We start from the raw sequence: 24,126 nt of genomic DNA, 5'->3' as shown, positions 1-24,126 counted from the left end.
TACCTCCCCAGATAAAGTCAGCCTTTGAGGGCAAAGACTGATATCTTTACATCCCCAACACCTAGCATGGGCCTGACAGTTGTTGGGTTGTGTCTAGCTCTTGGTGACTCCATTGGGGGTTTTCTTGGCAGAGATGCTGGAGTGATTTGCCATTTCCTTCTCCAGCTCATTTTACAAAGGAGGAAACTGAGGCAAATGGGGTTAAGTGTGTTAGAAACACACTTGACAGTGAAATTCAGGTATCAAGGGCAATTTATTATGATTGAGGAATTCAAAGGACTTGGTAAATGTTCCTGGCCAGGAGCGGACTCCACTCTTCTCTAGGAAGGGAGTGAGACCAGCTTTATTCTGTTAGACTGACATGGACTGATGCATCTTCAGCTCAGTACCTCCCTTCAGAGAACCGATCTGTCTGTTCCCTTCTAGGTCACACTCTTTCCTATATGCCCCCAACGTGCAACTCCTTGGCACTCTCCTCAACATACATCCCATGTTCAAAAATGGCGGAAAACTCCTCCCTATGGGTGTGTAAGGTAATAGTCAATTAAGCATGTGTGATAGCCATTTGACCCAGTTTTCTCTTCAACCCTGATGTTATCTGGCCAGTTTAGACCAGTTTTCCTGACATCCTGGATGGCATCCTGAATCTGTGGTTTCTGCAAAACCGCAAACTGTATTCCCATTGGCTGGGCACCCTCATCCTGGTTAATCTTTACTCCTTCTTTGTTTCAGCTGACAATTATTCTGTGGAACTCAAGTCTTCTGTGGAAACCTGACTTTCCCTAACTTTTTACCCATCTCTCACAAGTGACTTGCCCAAGGTCACACAGCTGGTGTGTGAGGCCAGATTTGAATTTAGGAAGATGAATCTTCTTGACTTCAGGCCCAGAACTCTATCCACTGCACCACCTAACGCCATATGAGAAACAGGCCATCTTTCCAGGGGGCACAGAGTAGATGCTTATTAAATGCCTGTTGACTAATTTACTGCTAAAACTGGAAGGGACCCTAAAGGCAATCTAGTCCCACAGCTTATTTTTCAGATGAGTCAACTGAGGCCCCAACAGGTGTAAGAGGACTTGCTAAAAGTCATAAAGGCAGTAGCAGAACTGGGATGTGAACTCAGATCTGATCCTAGTCCCCTGCTCTTTCCCTACATCACCAGGGTTCAAATCCCTCCTCAGAAACTTACTGGTTACATAACTCAGGGGTAGGCTCAAACTCCCTCAGTCTCAATTTCTTCATCTGTAAAATGCAGATCAAAAGGAGTACGTAGTCACAGGGTTGTTGTGAGGATCAATACTCTGCAATGGCACTCTTTGATCCAGTGACACTGGACTCCTGACTGTTCCACGCAAGACAATCCCTCTCTCCTCTAGGGGCATTTTCTCTGGCTGTCTCATTCCTGGAACATTCTCTCCTCCACTCCAACCACTCACTTCCTTGGCTTCCATTAAGTCCCAACTAAAATCCACACATCCTATGGGAAGCCTTCCCCCCCAACCTCTCTTAATTCCAGTACCTTCCCTCTGTTAATTATTTCCTATTTATCCAGTATATAGCTTGCTTTGTATCTGTTTGTTCTCCTTCCCCACCCCCCATTAGATTGTAAACTCTTGGAGGGCAGGGACTATCCTTGGCCTCTTTTTTGTATCCCCAGAGCTTAGCATAGTGCCTTCGAGGCACTTCACAAATGTTTATTGAACTGAATTGAATCAAATTGAAAGTGCTTTGCAAACCTTAGCTATTATTATTCAGAAAGGAATTGCTCCAAGACTCATAGTTAGGAGCTGGACAATGGGAATTAGACATAGGTTTTCTTATCCTTTGTCTTCTGTTAACTAGCTATGTGACCTTTGACAAAATACTACCAATCTCTGGACTTCATTTTCTTCCTCTGTAAAATGAAGGGGTTGAGGAAGCTGCATGGTATGTATTATAGAAAGAGTATCAGCTGTGCAGTCAGGAGTCTTGAATTCAGATCTTACCTTGGACTTGTGTGGGATGAAAGACCCTCACCAATTAAAAGTTAATAAGGAGCCATCTCAGGATAGGAACAGAAATAAATGTTATTCAATTCTCGAGAATTGGGCATCCCGTGCGAGAACAAATCCAGCAAGGGAGGCGCTTTACAAGGAGCTAGGCACCCATAATTATACCTAACACAAGAGAATTCCCGCCCACTTCTGACCCTTCTCACCATTGGCTGAGAGGTGGGCTTACAATCTGAGCACGAAAGCTAGACAAAGAACCGGGAAATTGAGGCACAGAAACTCCAATTCCCATTCCCTTAGTTAATGATTACAACTGAGGTGACATCTATAAATCTAAAGAAGGAGAATAGGATAAGGGGAGGGGGAGAAAAACAGGTCACAGTGACCCTATCCTTACTGAGCAAATCTTTAAACCAGAACCAGAAGAAAGAACAAAAAGTTTCAGGGTAAACTTTCCCAGAGGCTAAGCCATCAGACTCTCATTCAGAATCTTCCCCTTCCCTGTATCTTGATTTTTTAAACACTCCTGTATATAGGTAGGAATAGATATGAATATTATACACATCCTCCCCTGTGAAGTCTTCACATTTCATTTATTTACCTCACACAGACTCTTTTGAGATCCTGAACAAAACAGCGGTAACTCTCTCAGTTTATCTGTAAAATTAAGGGTTGGACTAGATGGTCTCTGAGGTTTTTTCTAGGTCTAAATCCCATGATCCTATGACTGAGAAGATCTCTGTGATCATTCCTAACTCTGAGACTCTCTAACTAGGTAATCATAGAACCTCAGAGGTGAAAGGGCACTCAGAACTACCCAAGTCCGATCCCTTCCTGAACCTAAGTTCAAATCTGACCTTAGACTTATAGTTGTGTGACCCTGGGCAAATCCCTTAACTTCCTGCCTCAGTCTCCGCATCTGTAAAATGCGGCTATTAATAGTAGCTACCTCAGAGAGTAGGAAGGAGATAGTAATTGTAAAGTGCACATAGTAGGTGCTTTATAAATATTAGCTATAGCTATAGGAATCCCTTCTATAACATCCCCTATTAATGGTCCAGCTTCTACTTGAAAGCCTCAGGTAAGACAGCCCCCACCACCTTTGCAGCAGTCCTTTTGGTCAGCTCAAGTTGTCAGGAAATTTTTGTATATCAAACCACCCAGCTTGCTTCAACATTAGAGGTATGAACTGCCTTCCCTGCATGGGCCCTGGCGGGTTCCATGTCCTTTAAACCTATCGATGGGTGAGGGTATATTTGTAGGAGAATGTGTCTCAAGTTTATGGGGCATATTTTCCACTACTACCCAGCTTACTTTAGCATTGGATGCCGCCTTTTCTGAACTGATTGTGTTAGCTTGTGTTTTTAAAAAATTGCATTAAAAAGCAGCTGGCGAACTATGGTTTTGAATGGAAGAGACCCCACAGAGTACCTTGAACCTGAAGTGACTTTTCTGAAGATTATTGTGCTGCACTTGTTTGGCAAGAAACCTGTATCCTTTGGATGTCACTCTATCCTGAATCCATACTGTCCGATGTGGGCTTTTCCCTTTATTCATCCAACAAACATTTATCAAGCGCCTACTATGTGCACTCTGTATCATCCAATGTGGATTTTTCCCTTCATTCATTCAACAAACATTTATTGAACGCTTACCACTCCACAAATGTTTATTGAGTACCCACTACACGCAAAGAAGGGGTTTCAGTCCTAGGGTTACAAAAAAAACAAACTCAGCCCACAAAAAGTTTATATTCTACTGGGGAGACGTAACATGTACAGAGATAGGCAATTTAAAGAAGGAGAGAACACCAATAATTAAACAGTGGGGGTGGGGGTGGGATGAATCAGAAAAAGAAGTGTCATGTAAGCTGGGTACACCTTGAACAAAGCTAAAAATTCTGAACAATGAAGGTAAGGTGGGGGTCCCACATTCAAGGCATGGGACGCAAAGCATGGGGAGAGGAGATGGAATCCTAAGTTCTAGGAACTGCTAATAGGTCAAAAGAATAATGTCAAATAACCTTGAAAAGCAGGTGGGAGTCAGAGTGTAGAAAACTTATTCTAGCAGCAGTAGGGAGCCATTAGTTTTACAGCAGGGGAATGCCATGGTCAGACCTGTGCCTTAAAAAGATAATTTTTAAAGCTGAGTGGAGGATGTAGTAGAGAGCAGATAAATTAGATGCAGAGAACAATGGAGAAGAGAGGTATTTAAGAAATTGTATGGCAGAAGACTGGACTAGACTTGGCAACTGATTATGGAGTCATAAGGTAGAAAGGGGAATCAAGGGTGAACTTCAGGCACTGATAGAATGGTAGTATCCCCGACGTGGTTCAGCTTCATATTCCATCCAATTATCCACCCATGTCATTTCATTGCCCCTGAACTGCTCCTCCTCGTTTGAACTAGCACCCTTCACATTGCACCTGAGATCTTGACTCCATACCTCCTTCTTCAATCCATGCATCTGTGTCTAGCGGGAGTTAATCCATTCATCTTTGGAGATCCCACCTTAGGATCCATCCCTGTTGATTGGTAAAAGAGCATGTGCTACTGGTCCACTGAACTATTTATAGCTACTATGCTTCAGATTTACATCCCCTACTGCCATCAACCCAGGCTGTCTCACAATCTGCCTGCCATTGCTAACCTTTCCACCCAGATCAGCATCCATAGAAGATGCCGACTTGAGATGCCCCCCACAGTCACACTTTCATATTCCCCAGAATGAAATTCCCTTCCATGGGTTCCTCGACCCTGTATGTTCTATCTTCCCTTAGGACAGTACTTCAAGTAGATTGGGATCTCCTAAAAGGTTCATGATGATGGTCCACTAAAAATTAATAGTGCCTTATGAAGTTAAAACAAACCCTGCCCAATTGTTACAAATATATTTTTCCTGGCAACAAACATGTGCATGTGCATGTTCAAAGCATTATAAAGTTGTTTCTGCAATGAGTGGAAGCCTCCATGATCATGTGTACAGTGACTTCAGTGTTAAGCAAGTACACCAAACTGATTGCTTCTAACTAAATGCAACATGTTCCTTGCAATTTCTCAACCTGTCATCAAATTGTTTTCAAACTGCCACAAGCATTTGACATTACAGAGCAAATCAACTCCCAGTGGATGGTCAGATACACTACACCAGAGTAGCTCCCCTTTTCCTCTGTATTACCCTGTAATTGTACCTCATCAACTATGTAATCATGTGAACAAGATGTAATGAACATTTGTGTTCCTGCAACACAAATGTCAGGCTGTTTGAAAACCATGATCACTGGGCATGTGTATTGCAGGCCATTATGAAACCATCATGGACTATCATAAATTTCCTCTAGAAGTAAACCTTATATTGCTTCTTATTGAAGCATTAATGCTGTTTTCTGATTTAAACCTATCCACCACTTATGTTACTCTTCTTCTATTTGGCAGATTTTCAACCATTTTTCAAGTGTTTGGCAACACTGGTCAGTTGTTTAGTAGAGTTTTTATGAGAGTTCAGGCAGTGTGCCAGTATAGAAGAGAAAAAAGTCAGGTCTGAAGAGATTATTTGCTTACAAGGATGAATTTGTATGGAAACAGCTTAAAAAATGAAGCAATATATACAAATGGATTTTAAGTATACTTATCATTTAGCACAGCACTTGTCATTAGCCAGTAGAAAAGTAAACATATTGTAATCAGCTATTCATTTTCATCCATTGGTTAGATGGCTAAAAATAAAAAATTAATTTCTATCAGCAAAAGAGATTTAAAATTCTACCATTTTCCACCACATATTTTTGTGAGCAAGTATTTTCACTTCATTCTTGTTTTAAATCAAAATAAAGGAATAAACGTGATGGAGAAACAGACTTAAGATTTTATCAGTCTTGTCTTGCGTTAATCTGATCTGGAGTCAGATTGTTTCCTTTAGGTCCCAACTAAAATCTGACCTTTTACAAGAAGCTTTCCCTAACCCTTTTAAATTCTAATGCTTTCTCTCTTTAAATTATTTCCTACATATCCTATATGGCTTGCTTCGTATATGTTTGTTTGCATGTTGTCTCCCATACTAGACTGTGCATTCCTTAGGGGCAGGGACTGTCTTTTGCCCCTTTTTGTGTGCCCAGTGCCTAGTACAGTGTCTGGCACATAGTAGGCACTTAATAAATGTTTATTGAAATGAGCCAAATACTGCAAACCTTTGTTCAAATTTTTAAAAATCCAACTTTGAAATTAAGCTCACATATATTTATTACATTATGTTAAATATCTTCCAAGTTGTAACTTATTTCATTAAAAATATTATTTACAGGGGCAGCTAGGTGGCACAGTGAGTAGAGCACTGGCCCTAGAGTCAGGAGGACTTGAGTTCAAATCCATCCTCAGACGCTTGACACACTTACTAGCTGTGTGACCTTGGGCAAGTCACTTAACCCCAGTTGCCCTGCCTTCCCCCCTCAAAAAAACAAAAACAAAAAAAATGTTATTTACAGCTAATAAAATTGGTAAAATAAAGAAATTCAATATGAATTCTCACTGAAAATAATAAGCATTTGAGGTCTTGCTGGCTTGTTTTAATTCTTATAGAATGTCTCGTGTAATATATTTGTAATCTTTTTTATAATTAGAGTTTTATATTTAGAGTTTTTGTAATTCTAGGTAGAATAAAACTTTATTTTGGAATTATAACTCTATAATGTAAATATTCATTTGGAGCTTTGGGGAGCAAACATTGTAGTTATTGAAAACAATGAATAAATCTAAAAAATATTATGCATATTAAATATCAGATATATGGATATTGTGTATATTAAATTACCCGGGGGGGTCACTTTTTTATTGTTGTTTTAGTTGAAGGGGTTTAAAGAACAAAAAAGTTGGGAACCACTGCCTTAGTAAGAAATAAGTTCCTTGAGGGCAAGGATTGTATTCTTTTTTGTGTTTGTATCCTCAAGATTTAGCAGTGTTGAGCACTTAAAAAAAAAGTTTTTATTGGTAGCTTCTATTTCATAGTTATCCCAAGTATCTCTCTCCCTCTGCTCCTAGAGAACCATCCCATATAACAGTGTTCTTTAGAAAGGAAAAAAAATCAGCACAACTAATCAATACATTGAAAAAGTCTGAAAACATGTGCAATGTGTAACATTTGTGGACCAACCATCTCCATGAAAGGGTCAGTTGGGGGCAGGCTCTCCTATCTCTTCATTTGAGTCCTGCTTGTCATTGTGTCACATCTACTTTTAATTTTTTTTAGTGTGTAGTTCTTTGCATTTACACTCCTGTAGTTACTATGTGTATTGTTCTCTTGCTTCTGCTTACTTCATTAGTTCATATAGATCTTCCCATACTTCTCTGTTTTCATCACACACATTTCTCACAGCACAGTAATACTCCATTATGTTAATGTCACCAGAATTTGACCATTCCCCAATTGATGAGCACCTACTTTGTTTCCAATCCTTAGCTATCATAAAAAGTGCTTCTACAAATATTTTGGAGTCTAATGAAGACTTTCTTCTTATTGAGGGCTTCCTTGGGATATAAACCCAGTAATAAAATTTGGATCAAAGAGTATGGCTATTTTGGTCACTTTATTTGAACAATTCCAAATTGCTTTCCAAAATCATTGTACCATTTCACTACTCCACCGACAATATATTAATCATTCCACAATCCTTCCAACATTGATTATTGCTACTTTTGGTCATTTTTACCAATTTGCGAGGTGCAAGGCAAAACCTCAAGGTTGTTTTGATATGCTCTTGATCGACTCTGATTATTAGGGATTTGGAGCATTGTTTTGTGTGGTTTTGAATACTTTACAATTCTTCTTTTGAGAACTATTTGTCTATAACCTTTGACTATTTATCATTGGGGAATGGCTATTCGTCTTATTTATGTATTTATTGCTTATATATCTTGGATACCAAACCTTTATGAGAGAAATTTGATGCAAAGTTTTTTCCTCTTTGACCACTTCACTTCTTATCCTAGGTGCATTCATGTTGTCTGTAAGAAGCCTTTTAGTTTCATGTAATCGATGTTATCTATTTTATCTTTAGTAATTACCTCAATCTCTTGTTTGGTTAAGAATACATCTCCTACCCATAGCTGTGAGAGGTATACAATCTGCTTCTCTTCTAAATTTTTTTTCACAGTATGATCTTTTATCAAGGCCAGATATCCATTTAAAATATATTGTGGAATATGGTGTTAAGGTGTAGATCTAAGCCTAATTTCTGCCAATTTCTGCTTTCCAATTTCCCCAGCAATTTTTATAAAATAAAGGATTTTTCCCTAGGAAATTTACATTTCTCACTTTATTAAACATTGGGTTATTGAGTTCTAGTGTTTCTGATTCTCCCTTGTCTACTCTGTTCTATTGATTTAGCTCTCTATGTTTTTAACCAATACCAGATGTTTTTGAAGGCTGATTCTTTATAACATGTTTTGAGGGCTGAAAATGCTATTCACCCTTCATCCCTACTACTTTTTATAATTTCCCTTGACAATTTAGATCTTTTGTTTTTCTAAATGAATTTTGTTATTACTTGATCAAGTAAAGTATCCCCTTGGTATTGATAAGCTTTTTGTAAATATTTTTTCATTCATTCTATGGGGAAGGGACAGATTTAAGAAGGAAAGATAAAAAGAGTTCTGTTTTGGACATGGAGGATTCGAAGTATAAGAGGGCATTGCTGATATTCAGCAGTGGAAGTGGGGACATGATGATATGCAACCAGAATTCAAAAGAGAGATTAGGACTGGTTATATAGATCTGAAAGTCCTCTGCACAGAGATAATAACTGAATTCATTTGAGCTACTGATAAGATCTCCAAGAGAGAAGAGTACTGTGTAGAGGAGGAAAAAGGAAATAGACCCAAGAGGGACACCCTCGGTGAGCCCTCAGTCTGGAGTCAGGAAGACCAGAGTTCAAATCTAGCCTCAGATACTTACTAGCTGTGTGACCCTGGACAAGTAACTACCTCTATTTGCCTCGATTTCCTCAACTGTAAAATAGGGATAATAACAGCACCTACCTCTCAGGGTTGTTAGCAGGAGCAAATGAGATAATATTTGTAAAGTGCTTAGCACAATGGCTAATAGGTGCCTAATAAATGCTTGTTTCCTTCCTTCCCATTGCTGGGGATTGGGAGATGGATAATGATCCGATGGAGTACATTAGGGCTATTATTATTGGTTGCTGATGAGCTTGAATTCCTTATTTTAGAATCTCAGCAATTTATAATTCCAGAAAGAGTGAAGAAACAGGTCCATTTATTTAGTCAGCTTAATGCATTATTGAGAAATGCTTCTATGTAGGCAGTCTTCTGTATTATATTTTATGTCTTTTTCATTCTGAGCCTACCAATCTCACACTGTGCTGGTGGGGAGATAGAAATGTGGAGTTCTGATCCTAAGATTTTAGAGGAGAAAGGGTTCTTCTGATTGCCTTTAACTACTGGCGTCACTGGGCTCCAACCTCCAAAGGAAGGGGGATTTGGACTCCGAGCTTTGCTTTGCACATAACAGACAATAAATTCTTGTTGAAAGAATCTCTCTCTCTCTCTCTTTCTCTCTCTCTCTCTCTCTTTCCCCTTCTCTTGCGTGCGCGATTCTGAGTGCAATCATAGGACAGTAAGCTGTTACAACCTTTACAGTAGCAAAGATAATGATGATTTTATTGTCAGTCTTATTTATTTGAAAATGTAGAATGTGAGGGGGAAGGATACACATACAAAAGCAATTTTTAGAGCTGGAAGGGACCTTAGAAGCAGTTAGAGTACTGGTCTCAGAATATGGAAAGACCTAGGTTCCAAAACTTTTTCTAATACTAGTAAGCAGTAGTGACTTGGGACTTTGGGCAAGTTACTTAACCTTTCTGGGCTTCAATTTCCTTATCTCTTATCTCTAAAATGTCATGTAATACTGTATATTATAATCTTATTGCCCTATTAGACTACAAGCTCAACAGGAGTGGGCACTGTCTTATGCGAACTTTGCTTCTCCCTCAGCACACAGTATGTGTGCATGGTACACAGAAGGTATTCAATCGATGTTTGCTGAATCCATGCATAGATGAATGGTAAGGAAATTTTGCCTAAGAGGCTAAATGAAATCAATCCACAAGCCAGGTACTATGCTAAGTGCTGGGGATACAAAGGATAGCAAAAGGCACGATCCTTGCCTTCAGAGAACTCACATCCTAATATGCAGACAACAGGGAACATATAATAACCATGACCATTTACAGGGCCATTCGTGAAGAAGTACGGAAACTAGGATAAATCACACTGATTTTTCTACCGAGTGCCCCGCCACAGAAGTAGATGAAATAAGATTAACATGAACATCAGTGGTGGTGTTGAAGGGAAAAAGAAATCTCAGAAGGGCTTCATGGAATTTTTAGAAGGTTGTGAAAGCATGGATGCCAGGCAACCAACTCGATTCCTTAGTGAGGGTCAGGGTTTATGGACTGGCTTGCCTTTATTTGAACTCCTTAGGTCTTTTCTAGCTTTAGCTGATGGCATCACCTCCCTCACCAAGGAGGTGGGTAAGATAATATCATAAAGCTAGATGCTACCATAGGACTTTGTGGTAAAAAGGATGGCTCAGGGAATGTTGGATAATGGTCCTTCTATCAACCCTAAGTTCATTTTCCTTTTAAAAGGGAGTTCAGTCCACAAGGGGATACAATTCACTAGAGAGAAAAAAAGAATGGTACTGATTGTTTATAAGCTACATATGTGCTTTCTGTAGTTCCTTGTGGTAAAATAAAAACTGTTCTGTACTTAATACAGAAATAAAGATATAGCTACACATATGTATGCATATGTGTATACATATATATATATATATATCAGATATAGGGCAGCCTTTATTATACCACAAGAAAATGCCAAAAATGCCTGCATACACACATATATATACATAGACACATGTACATACATATATGTGTGTGATGAGAGAGAGGTGATAGATAGATAGATAGACAGATGATAGGCAGACAGACAGATAGATAGATAGATGATAGACAGACAGATAGATAGATAGATAGACAGACAGATAGATAGATAGATATCCTGAATTGATCTGGGGGACCTTTTATCCACATATACTGTAGAGACCTAGAAGCAAGCTATATTTAAATTTTTGTTGGTGTTAACTCATTTCTGACTCTTTGTGATCCCATTAGGTGTTTTCTTGGCAAAAATACTGGCATGGTTTGCCATTTCCTTCTCCAATTTATTGTACAGATGAGGAACTGAGGCAAACAGGATTAAATGACTTGCCCAGGGTCACAGAGCTAGTTAGTGTCCAAGGCTGGATTTGAACTCAGGAAGATTCATCTTCCTGAACCCAGGCCTAGCATTCTATCCACTTTGCCACCCAGCTGCCCTATTTGGACTACAATCTAAGATTTCTCAAAGGGTATTCTAGATGGAAGAATAAGGAGCCAAGGTTTTTAGGTGGGCCCATTGTACCCAATCCATGCAAACCCAGAGCTTGGGATGCTAGGCCACATTTTAAAAACATCAGATCTAAAAGAAAACATGGGAATTCCTGGTTCTCAGTCCCTTGTTCAAGTTCTGTGAGAAATACTTTTCCCTTACTAGAAAGCTTTCTTTAAAACTCACCAGGAAATTAGCTTGCTAAACATTAGAGGGCGCTCAAACACTGAAAATACATGAATGAATAGTACGAGTCAAATTGAAATGAAAGGTACCTAACTCGACAAATCAGAAAAAAAGGAGTATCTCGTGACCAGAGTTTTTACGGATCGCGTGTCATCTTGGCTTTTCAGTAAGCCTGATAAATTCTTCTGTGTTATCAGAGGAAGCTGGACAAAATGAATATTTTCCATACCTTGATTATATTTTTGGTGGTGTCATATTCCACATTCATAAACAATGATATCTTATAATAAGACAATGGCTATGGGCTTGGAATTTCCCTGAAAGCCTTTCGGTACTCATTAATAAGGTATACTTATATACTCTTCATGGGCTTGCTTAATAAAAAACAAACAGAAGACATTGGAGCAGTACAATGCAATGGGAACATTGCTGGATTTGTGGAGTCAAAGGATCTGCATTCAAATCCTAGCCCTGAGCCTGTGTCACATTGGGCAAGTCACTCAACTCGTTGGTGCCTAAGTTTTCTCCTTTGTGAAGAAAAGGGACTGGACTATATGAGCTCTAAAGTCCTTTCTAGTTCTCTATCTGTGATCAGCATTGTAATCCTATAGCCAGAAAGTACATAGTGTGGGGTGGTTCACTTACTTTATTTTCTAGATGGTCTATGCCTGCTACACACTTCCATAAATTTCCTTTAGAATTACAAAATGTTAGAGGTGAAAGGGATCTTAGAGATTACCAATGACCTCATTTTAAATCAATCAAGTATGAAAGTGACTAAGATATTCAAAGTACTGAAGGAGGTGCTGGGATATAAAGACAGAAGACCAACGGTCCACATTCTACATTCTAATCCAGGAGACCGCCTGCACTTATGTAGATACATACAAAACAAATAGAAGGCAAATAAAAGTAACCTTGGAGGTAAAGGTTTTAGCATCCAGGGGAACCAGGAAGGGCTCCAAGAACCAGGTGGTGTTTGTGCTGAGTCCTAAGGGAAACTAGAGATTCCAAGAGGCAGAGAGCGGTGTGAAGGAAGAACATTCCAGGTGGGAAAAACCAGTAGGTAAGCCTTTAATAAATATTTGTTGATTGTGTGACTGAGGAGACAGGTTCATCTGCTGGTTCCAATATGAATTAATCTTTTTTTTCCCCCAAAACAACAATCAAGACAAATTTGCAAGAGTGAGGTATTGAGTTTTATTTAATTCCTACTCCACAGGAAATAAGAATATTCATGGCCATAGTTATTCTTATTACAAACCTTTATTAAATTCTGTGTTAAATACAAAATACTGATTTCACCGATCTAGATGTGGTCCAATACAAGACATTAAAAAAAGTCACAGCTGCAAATACCATTCACAAACATTATAGACATTAACAAGTCAATAAAAGTTAGTATCAAAGACAGTTCACTACAGTTTCACAATAAAGCACAGTGGGACCTAGCACTGAAGGGAAGTAGACCAACTAACTTGGCAAACCCTGGGGTAGTGTAAATGAGTTTGAAAGGTCATTCAGTTTAAAGCAAACACTGTGAACTTAGTATCTTTTATCTGTTAGGGCAGGTGGAGTAGCCTTTCCAGAACCAGCATTACCTCTTTCCTTAAAATGATTTAGTTTCTATCTCTGACTAAAGAGAAAATGTGTGCCTGCCCAAGTTGAGTGACATATATTCATTTAAGGGGGAATTCTGGGTGGGGACATAAGCAGCCAAAATTTTGGGGTCATATCCCAAGATTGGATTCAACCATGTAAAACCTGTAGTCTATCTGAGAATCCCAAGTATAAAACTAAGGGAGCAGGTTGAAATTTCAGTGAAGATCTGACCCCAAGGCCAACAGCACAGAACACTAAAAATAACAGTATAGAGAGCTGAGAACAATTGGATCTTGACCTTATTTTAACTCAGTGAAGCCTTTTTATAATTTCTCATTCAATAGCTCGTCCTCTCTTTCTTTACTTACTGGATTTCCTATCCATCTTTAAGGCCCACTTAAATGCCATTCTGTCCAGTAAGCTTTCTTGCACCTTAGTAATGACTTTCTCCCAAAGACCTCACACAATGTATAGTTTTCCAATTCTTTAATGCAAATATAGGGTAATTAGAGTTATCTGAATTTGTCTTATTCTATTAGACTGTAAGCTCCACGGAGGCAATGATTATGAGTGTCTTGCCTAAACTTAATCTCCCCTTGGGCACTTAGCATGGCATTCTACATACAGTAGGCACTTAATAAGTGTTTCTTAGTTGAATGAATTAAAAAATGAATTTATTTGAATGCTCAGGTATGCATAGCATAGCACTGTGCCAGCCACTGTGAATCAACCAAGTATATTTTGAATGTCTATTCTGTGACTTTCCTGCTTTCTCAATGCCAATAATCTATATTAATAATTAAATTAATATACAGAAATAGTGGGTCCACATGACCTGAAAATGACAATGCAATTGAACCGAATGATAGCCCTTGGCTGAATGAGCTAAGGAAATACCAAAGTCTTGTCTATAGAACCAATGACTCCAACACGACAAGAAATTCTAGCCATCTCAAAAGAAAGATGAGTCTCATGGAGCCCTTCTTCCCTCATGTGGTTTTCCATCTAGGTTGTTGTGAGGATCAAATGAGATAGTGTCTATAATAACAATAATAATTTAAATTTATATTTAAATAGCACTTCAGCATTTGCAAAACTCTTTAAATACATGTTAAAAATACTCTTATGCCTTAAGAGTACTATACAAATGTCAGATACTGCTATTACTGAATTTCAGCCCCCTTCTGCCTCAATCATAGGCACTCACAGAGATAGCTGCTGTCACTGCTGGAAGTTTTCTTTCACCTCCTCTCTTGGTCTCCAATTAGCTTCAAGGAGACAGTAGGGGGAGTCTCAAGTATAAAGACCACTAGAGGGTGTCTTTATTTTCCTATAGATAGATTCTCTTTTTGTTTTTCTTTTAACTTTGAAGTCTCTCTTTGGGAAGTACAATATGAATCAAAAAGCATGTATTAAGTGCTAGGCACTATACCGAGCACTGGGGATAGACAAAGAAAAAGCAAAGCAGTCCCTGGCCTTGAGAAGCTTACCTTCTAACAGAGGACACAACATGAGCACATATAGGTATATACAAGAGATGTAGGGATAGATACTATGATTTCATTGGCATAGCAAATTCCTGGCAGGTCTGCAAATTATATAGCCTTAGAGAGTCGCCTAGAAGATCATTGAGAGATTAAGCGACTTGCCCAGGGTCACATAACCAGTATGTGTTGGAGCTGGGACTTGAACACAGGTTAGCCTGGTTTTGAAGATCATTAAGGGCGGCTAGGTGGCACAGTGGATAAAGCACTGGTCTTGGAATCAGAAAGACTCATCTTCATGAGTTCAAATGTGGCCTCAGATACGTACTAGGTTGGGCACGTCACTTAACCTTGTTTGCCTCAGTTTCCTCATCTGTAAAATGATCTGGAGAAGGAAATGGCAAACCACTCCAGTATCTCTGCCAAGAAAACCCTAAATGGGGTCACAAAGAGGATTGAAACAACGCAATAACAACTTCATTATGCTTCACTGCCTCTCAGGGTATGAACAAAGGGAATACAAGATAACCTCAGTGGAGAATGCAGCAGCAGCTTGGTTAACTAGAAGGACCTCCAGCAGAAGGTGGCACTTGAGCCAATTCTGGAAAAAAAAAAAAGCCAGAAATCCTAAGAGGTGGAGATGAGGAGGGCATTGCAAGCCGGGGGAGCAGCCAGCACTAAGGCACGGGGATGGGAAATGGATGGTATTGTGTGAGAAACTGAAAACAGGTCAGTATCACAGACTTTTCATGGAGGAAATAATGTGTAAAATTGTAAAAATTGGGAGGAACCAAGATGTGAAAAACTTTAAGTGCCAAATAAAGGAGTTTATATATATATATATATATATATATATATATATATATATATATGGTCCTTGAGGTAATCATCTCCATCACCAAGAAGCATCTCTTCTTCCTTCTTACTAATGCCACAGATGAGCAAATTCAGCTCCAATCTAAGCAAATCCCCGCTTTGGTCTAAGGTTATATTGCAATTCACTTTCCTCCTGGGCTAGGAGTTCAGTTTCCAAAGTAGTCCAGGAAGTGAGTCATATGACTAGACTTCCCCTGAGGGAAGAGACAGATGGCTAGAATTGACACTGGCAGCCTGCCTTAGGACGACTCACCAACCAAAACAATGTGCTCATCTGGGATGCAATCTAGACATCTTACGCTAAAAAAAAATTGCTGGGTTAATCAAAGTCGAACTAGACAGGATCTTGGGAGCCATCCTCTTTATTTTATAGTTAAGGAAACTGAGGCACTTGCCCAGGGTCACACAACTAGTAAGTACCTAAGGTGGGATGTGATCCCGGGTCTTCCTTATTTTAAGTTACTCCAGCTACTCATGACAGCACACCCAGATTTAGTCCTAGTAGAAAGAAGCAGACAGCAAAATTTATATAATTCATCAGCATAAACCTGCCAACCACCCTCCATCTCACTCTGACACTTCATTATATTTCACTTTTACAAAGTTAAGAGTGGCCTATGCTGACTTAGCAGGGCACACACCAGAAGCTTGACTTAAGAAACCAATGGTCTCTGAGCTGCGCCTCCTCCTACCTTCCTTGTCGTGCTGAGGAGGCTCAATTTCCAAGAAATGAATACTTACTAAAACTCTCAAGGTACAGAACAGGTAAATCTCACTCACGCTTTTTCAGGTCAAACATCAGGTGGTAAGAAGCTGATCTGGCCTATCCCTAAGGTTCTAGGAGACTGATTTCCTATCTCACCTACTGAGGCAAGGCTCGAGTCACAACTGAAATGGTAATATTGACCCTTGTCGAGTCAGGGTCAACCTGGCCTGGCCATTCTTAGTAGTTATTCAGAGCCAAGAAGACCCTTAGAGAACAGATCTTCCCATCCTAAAAGAAAGACTACTTTTGACTTTACCATAATCATATGATGACAATGGAAGAAAGTGTGCGTTAATAATGAAAAGTTAATAATGGGCTCAGTTCATTCATTCATTTATTCACCAAGTACTTACTAAACTCCTATGTGCCAGGCCCTTACGCTAGGTATTTACTGGGTATACAAAGACAAAAAGTCAGTCAACTCTATGGAATCACAAAGAATTTCAGATGGAAGGGACCTCAAAAGCCATGTAGTCCAACCCAAACCTAGAAGTCATATCTAGTTAATGGTCCTTTAGCCTTTCTTAAAGGATGCCATCGAGGGGGAGGCAGATCATTACATTTTAGGATAACTCCAGCAGCTGGGAAGTTTTTCCTGACTTCAAGACTGAATTTTCCCCTTTGCACTTTTCCCCTCTCACCCATTGCTCCAAGTACTGCCCTCTAGGGCCAACCAAAATAAATCTAATTCCTATTTAATTGAATTTATTTCATTTGATTCAACCAATAGCTGCTAGACTATATCCACTATGTTTAAGGCACTGTGGATACAAAGATAAATGGATAGGACCCAAACTTGGCTTTTGTACTCTCACCTTTGCTCCTTCCACTACTAGCCAAAGTCCCCTTGGGGACTCATCAGGGGATGGGGCCCTAACAGCAACAGTCAACAGAATGGAGGTCACCCTTTCCTACCTCAAAGGGAGTCTGGTCACATGGTCTGCTTTCTGGATTGAGTGGAAATGGAGCCATCAGCCTCAGTAACTAGTGATCCACTGGTTGGGAAAAGCCTGTTGTAGTTCAATTCCTTCCTTTTACAGATGAGGAAAGGAGGCCTCAGAGAAGTCAAATGTCTTGCTCAAGCTCACACAGCTACTTAGTGGCAAGGTCAGGTCTTTTGACTCCCAGTCTAGGGTTCTTTCTCACATGCAACACTGCTTCATGCTCACATCAAGTAACACCAATAAATGAAATAAAAAAAAAACAAAGGAGTAGATAAAATATATGGGAAAAATGTGAGGAAGACAGGTAACCTAGAATTTAGAAGAAATATTTGAACACTTATTTACTCCCTCTTGAGACAACCTAACACATGAGTAGGCATGTTGTACAGCTATGCCAACTACACAGCTGGTTGTCAAAGATAAAGCTTCTCAAGAGAAGAAGCATAGTTGTTTGTTTTGTTTTGTTTCTTAATGTGGAATAAGGTACTTATGTTTTCCTTGGTCCCTTGAAAAAAGTGGGGAAATATGAAACAAAATGTGCTGGTCTACTGAAATTCTGATGAAGGTTCCCCTTTTCTCCCTTTCCTTCCACTCTTGCCCCTTTCCCTTCCCCTCCCTCCCCCTCCCTTCCCCCCTTCCTTTCCCCTTTCTTCGCCATCCCATCCTTCCCTCCATCCTTTCTCCTACCTCCCTTCCCCGGCCTAGACGATGCCGTGGTGGAGACAGCGGAGGAGGCCACGGAGCCCGCCGAGGCGGACATCACGGGGCTGTGCCAGGACATGTTCTCCAAAATGGCCACGTACCTGACGGGCGAGCTCACAGCTACCAGTGAAGACTATAAACTTCTGGAAAATATGAACAAACTGACTAGCTTGAAGTATCTAGAAATGAAAGATATTGCAGTAAACATAAGTAGAAACCTAAAGGACTTAAACCAGAAATATGCAGCACTTCAGCCTTATCTGGATCAGATCACTCTAATTGAGGAGCAAGTAGCAGCTCTTGAGCAGGCAGCTTACAAATTGGATGCATATTCAAAGAAACTAGAAGCAAAGTACAAGAAGTTAGAGAGGCGATGAAAGAATTCTTTAGCTCAGACTTTTAACTACAAGAATATTTTATAAGAGCTGAAATAAGTGGGATGGAACTTATCACTATGCTTCAATTCCTAAAAAGCCGTGCTGCTGATCCAAGGAGAATCCCAGCCCCCACCTCTGGTTGGATCTGTAATTCTGGCCACCCCCACCCCCGCCGTGTTTTCCTAAACCTGTACCCCCCCAACCTCATCTTAATCGCGTGCTTCGTTGTGTGCCCTGGACCAAGGCTCAAAAATCAGGATCAACCCCGTCTAGAGCAGACACAGAGGAGAGACTCTGGTCTCCCTGTCTCTTCCCTCCCTCTCCTCTAGGCCCTCCCACACCCACCCCTTTCACAATCTGTTTTTGAACTTAAATAATAAATGCCAACATATGACCCTGAAGAAAAAAAAAAAAAGAAATTCTGATGAAGGAAAAACTGTAAGGATTAGTGGGAAAAGCTTTGAAATAGGCATCAGGTTGACATGAGGTCTAGTATTAGTCCAACATTAACAATGTGATACTGGGTGGTTTTTACTGTTATAAGCAGAGGTGAGCATTTACACCCGAAAAACCAGCAAATGCTACATATCAGGGCCTAATTTATTGTTTTGTTGATCATCTAGACTTAAAAAAAAATGGAGAAGTGTTAATAAACTTAAACTTCAAAGTATATTGTGCATACATTTTCCCCCTAAAGATCCAGTTGTTAAATATTTCTCAACAGATCACTAGCTACAACTTGGGGATCATCTAATCTAACCAATTCCCTCATTTTATAGAGGAAAAGACTGAGACCAAGAGAGATTAAGAGACTTGGCTGAAGTCACATAAGTAGTAAGTAGCAGAGCAGAAATTTGAACCCAGTTCCTCTGATTCCAAAGTTTCTTTTCTTGCCATGCCTCATATCTTCATCTCTAAAAGCTAGAGGAAGCTAGGTGACATGACGGATGGAGAACTGGGCCTCAGGAAGACTTGAGTAAAAATCTGGCCTTAGACACTTACTAGCTGTGCAACCTTGAGAGAGTTATACATTTAACCTCTGCCTCAGTTTTCTCAACTACAAAATGGTGATAATAGAAGCACCTGTTTCTATTTATTGTGAGGATCAAATAAGAACATTTGTAAAGTGGCTGGTGCTTAACAAATACTTATTACCTTCTCTTCCTCCCTCCTTCAAACAAGAGTGTTGGACTAGATCAAAAGTTCTTCATCTTTTTTTTTTTGTTTGTTTGTTTCATGGACCCTTTGGGCAATCTGGTGAAACTCCTCTCAGAATAATATTTTTAAATAATTGAAAAAAATGCCAAATTTCAGTTAGATGTTAGTGAAAATAAAGATGTCATTTTTCTCCCCCATTTACATTTATCCCCAAGTTCAGAACTCCCCAGTCAGATATTTTTAGGATTCCTTTTAGCTCAAAATTCTATGAGAGGTGACAATATCTCACAATGAGATTAAAGAAAGTTGATAACCAAACCTCCTCAAGCTTTATTGGCTGGTGGCTGGAAATTGAGTTTCTTTGATGCCAAATGAGGCAACATGAGAGAAGTATGAAGAACCAAAGCGGTTCTTGGAGCCCAGCTCTTTCCTAGAGGAGCTAGACAATTTTCTTAGAAAATAGTTATAACTTCTGTGGTTTGGTTCTCTTCCAATAGGACCCTCCTATCCCTTCTGGAAATGTGCCTATAAAGTAGTCAGAATGAATATGATCAAAACTGAAGGAGCTCCTGGGGCTCTTTCTATACATCCAACCATGTTATGTTGCTCTGGCATTTAAACACTATCCTTTCTTCAATGAATTATATAGATTAGGAGTTGGGGCAGACTTTTAGGGTCCTGTTTCAGTACCATGCAAAGTTTAGGAGAAGAGATTCAGGTATGAGTCTTTTAAAAAAACACTTCTATCTACCTGTTATCCTCTAGAGCCCTTTTGGAGACCAGTGGAGCAATAGTGTGGATTCTGGGGACAGTCTCTTTTGCTCATTTTAGCATTGGGAATTCTGAAACAAATTTTATCACTTTAAACAATAAATAACAGCATACTAACAAATACTGCTCACATTAACCTTCTGTCATAGCTAAGGATTCTCTAAAAGGAATAAGATAATATGTGGGTGTAGCAGAGAATTTAAGTCTCATCAAAGCTGGAGCCAGGGATTAAAATTATCTAATGTTCTATAACATTTAAGAATTTATGGGGGAGGCCCCATCACCCTGAGCAGAGTTTCTCCCTTTATGACTATTTATGATCTGATCACCTCAAATCCAAAGGCTCTCCTGGGGGATTCCTTTCCATCCCAGTATTGGCCAGGTCAAGAATATGATTTAGGAATCCTAATTCTCTATCCCTTGTGCCCAACTTTAAGTCTGAGAATCAGCTAAAACAGGTCATGACAGAAATAAGACCCAAAAGGTGCCTGTCATAGAGACATTTCCTAAGTCTCAGGTTTTTATGGGATGTGGAGAGAGGGAAGTGGTTTAAATACTTCTTGGTCCTATCAGCCTTTATTTCCCTTGCTTAGTAAAGAAATGACACAGGATCAGCTGACCTTTGAGGTCCTGTTTCCAATTGGTGACAGTAAAGTCACATGAGGACTTGGACTGACCTCAAAGCTGGCAATCCAACTATATTAGTCACTCCAAAGTCACTCCAAGATGGAAGAGATGAGAGAACTCTATGGCAGTCTTATCCAACAAAGTGAAGATGTGCTCCCCAAATTCTCACTTCCAATCTTCTCATTCTATCCTACCAATGCTTTAAGACAGGATTCTAACCACCTTCCTGTTATAGACCCCTTTGGCAATCTGATGAAACCTACAGACTCTTCTCAGAATAATGTTTTTAAAAGCATAAAAATAAAATACAAAGGATTACAAAGGCAACCAAGTGTATCTTGAGAGAGAAACAGATAGAGACACAGAGAGCAAAGCACAAAGACAGAGAGAGAGAGAGAGAGACAGAGAGAGGGAGAAATTATCTCCTCCATCCTCAAGGAGATTACTTAGCACCCCTGGAGGGGATATGACAGGGAGTAACACAATAATAATAATAATATCTAGCAATCACATAGTGCTTTAAGGTTTGTGAAGAACTTTACACATGTATATCAACTTATTTGAGCCGCACAACAACTCTGTGAGGTGCTATTTTATGCCCGTTTTACAGATGAGGAAACTGAGGCTGAGAGAGGTTAAATGGCTTATCCAGGGTCACCGAGCTAGTGAGTGAGTGAGTGAAGCAGGATTCTGACTCTGGTTCTTCCTGACAGTAGGGCTAGTTGTGGATCTTCTAGAGTGTAGGGTATATACTACCTAGATGCCTCCAGATGTACATAGACAGATAAATATACTACAAGGTACAGTACAAGGAGGGCGAATTAGAAAAATTCAAGAAAGGAAACGCTTTCATCTTGGGGAGGAGGGTGAGAAGGGCAGGATCAGGAAAGGCTTCTGGAAAGAAGTGAAGGATTCTGACAGGAACCTCAGGATGGGACCTAATACAAAGGTATTACTAATGAGATCATTTCAGGCCTCACTGAGGAAACCATTTAGGAGAAGACTTTTCTGGCCCCTCAAATCACACCACTTATGGCTTGTTTCTTCTGCTCAGTCTCGAGAACCATGACAACCTCTGGCTCTGAAATCCAATGGTGTTCAGGCCTTGAGGCCTATGTGGTCAGAATACTTGGCAGGATAGATTTGTGCCTGTGCTCTGTAGGCCTGATAACATCCCTTCCTGCTACCCACTGTCCCCAGCCCTTCCTCTAATCATATCTAATTTTCCATCATGGTTCACAAAGTACAGTACTGTCTATTTTTAGCAAGGTGTGGTGCCCTCTGCATTTATCCAGGCTCTCCCCAGGTGGAAACATTAGCCCTGAGAAATGTTCTTTTTTTTGGTCAGATGTTCCTCAAAATTTGCGGCTCTATATGGGAAAAATGATCGGCACATTTCAATTCTAGGTATAAGGAACCTAAGAAAAGGGGTATTTTTAGGCTTAAAAATCCACTGGAAAGCTTTTTAAATGACTGTTTAGCCTGCTTTCAAACCATGTCTCCCTGTTGACACAGTTCTCCTCCACAGGTGACTAGTTTGAAGGGCCTGGCTTTGGCTTCCATCTTTCAATGCTTCACAATTTCAGCCTAATGTTAGCAACCTCCTCAGTATTCTACTGGTTACCTTTCAGTCTTCTGAGGTACAGTCTCTAGAACTAATAGAGAGAGAACAGAGCTCAATTCTTTCCACGGCTAGCTGTCAGCTGTCATTTTTAATCAAATGAACAAATGCAAGGGCCAGATCTGGCGCTGAATAGAACCTAAGGGTTATTGATTTAAATAAGCCCTCGGCGAACATGCTTGCAGCCACTGGGAAGGCCACAGCCAAATTCTGCTCTCCTCCCTCTGCCAGGGGAACAACTGCCAATTAGGCCAAGCTCTAGATACAGAACATCCAGGAAGCATGGACTGCTACACCCAAACCGCCGAAGCAAGCTTGGTTCATCTTCCTGACCTTCCTGATTCCTTTCTAGTCCTCAACCCAGCTGCTTAAAGCAAGGCAGGTGCTTGGTTTGGTGGAATTAACATCCCACCCAGGAGACCTGGATTCATGCTGCCTCAGGCATTAACTTGCTGAGGGGATCAAACCCCTAAGCCTCAGTTTAGGCCTATTTGTTACAGTGGCTTTGAGTTTCTTTTTCTTGGGGGCGGGGGGGGGGGGGGGGTGGGGGGGAGAGGAAGAAAATAAATTCTTATTAATTGAAATAAAATAAAAATAAAAGTTCACAGAAGAGGGGGTTGGGCTAGAAGTCTAGGATGAGAACTTGAGAGCTGAAAGGTACCTTCAAAGTCAAGTCCAATTATCCCATTTTATAAGGAAACTGAAACTCAGAAAAGTTTAGTGATTAGTCAAGGGTCACAAAGCAAGTGTCTGAGGTGGGATTCGAACCCAACCCATTTTGATTCCAAGTCTAATACCCTCTCTACTACACCATGATGCCCAGAGAAGGTCTCTAAGGTTGCTTCTCAGTTCTAAAATTCTTGGATTCCTGTAAGGTTACTGCTTTCTCCACCTCCCTTCTTTCTCTCTCTTCCCTCCCATGTCTCTCTGTTGCTATGGAGGCCAAATGTTCCTTCCTGTTCCTCAATGTTGATGCTCTGCTATTCATCCCACTAAGCTGACGTCACCCAGCCCCAGTAACATCCACCTGATACTGGATCAGCAGCTTGGAAGCAACAGCTGACATGCCTAGAATGTCAAAAATGCAACTCTTGCTGCTGACGAAGGCTTGGCCTGCCTGAGCAATCAGCAGCTCCAGAAGCCACAGTCCCGCAAGAATGTGGGCAGACTCCTTTGCCCTGGGGCGGGATCCTTGGTGTACCTGACTCAGTATCCACAGGTAACCAGGAGAAAGAGGACATGAGTTTAAATGCAGAGGTCTGCAAGCGATCGATTCATTCCCCACCCACTGTGTCTGCATCAAGGAGTCCTCAGGTTGGCTCCCATGGGCTCAAGTGTCAAGTATGTGGGCCCCCTCCAACACTGCTGAGTACAGCCTGAACCAAATTAAAATATAGGTCCTATCTGATTTTAATGGTGATTAATTAATTAATTAATGATGTAATAATAAAGAAAAAATATATAAACGAATGGTTTTCTAAGTCAATATGTGCCCACTGGCATCCTCATTTACAATTTAGTGGGCTCCATTTCTATTTAAGTTTGACATGACTGCTGTAGGGGATGTGCAGTGCCTG

The 24,126-nt window shown here is 40.2% G+C and overlaps 1 protein-coding gene across 1 annotated transcript; it reads left to right on the top strand.

Moving 5' to 3' along the window:
• The first annotated feature begins 17,913 nt into the window (after positions 1-17,913).
• On the top strand, positions 17,914-18,372 carry LOC118830807 (biogenesis of lysosome-related organelles complex 1 subunit 2). Its single transcript, XM_036737773.1, has one exon. It carries the CDS (start codon positions 18,073-18,075, stop codon positions 18,370-18,372), a length of 300 nt encoding a protein of 99 aa, XP_036593668.1. The 5' UTR covers positions 17,914-18,072.
• The last annotated feature ends 5,754 nt before the right edge of the window (positions 18,373-24,126 follow it).

Source organism: Trichosurus vulpecula, chromosome 1 (genome assembly GCF_011100635.1).
Source record: "Trichosurus vulpecula isolate mTriVul1 chromosome 1, mTriVul1.pri, whole genome shotgun sequence".
In the NCBI taxonomy this organism is placed as follows: Eukaryota; Metazoa; Chordata; class Mammalia; order Diprotodontia; family Phalangeridae; genus Trichosurus; species Trichosurus vulpecula.
The sequence above is the reverse complement of the archived record's forward strand: the minus strand, read 5'-3'. Positions and strand labels throughout refer to the sequence as shown.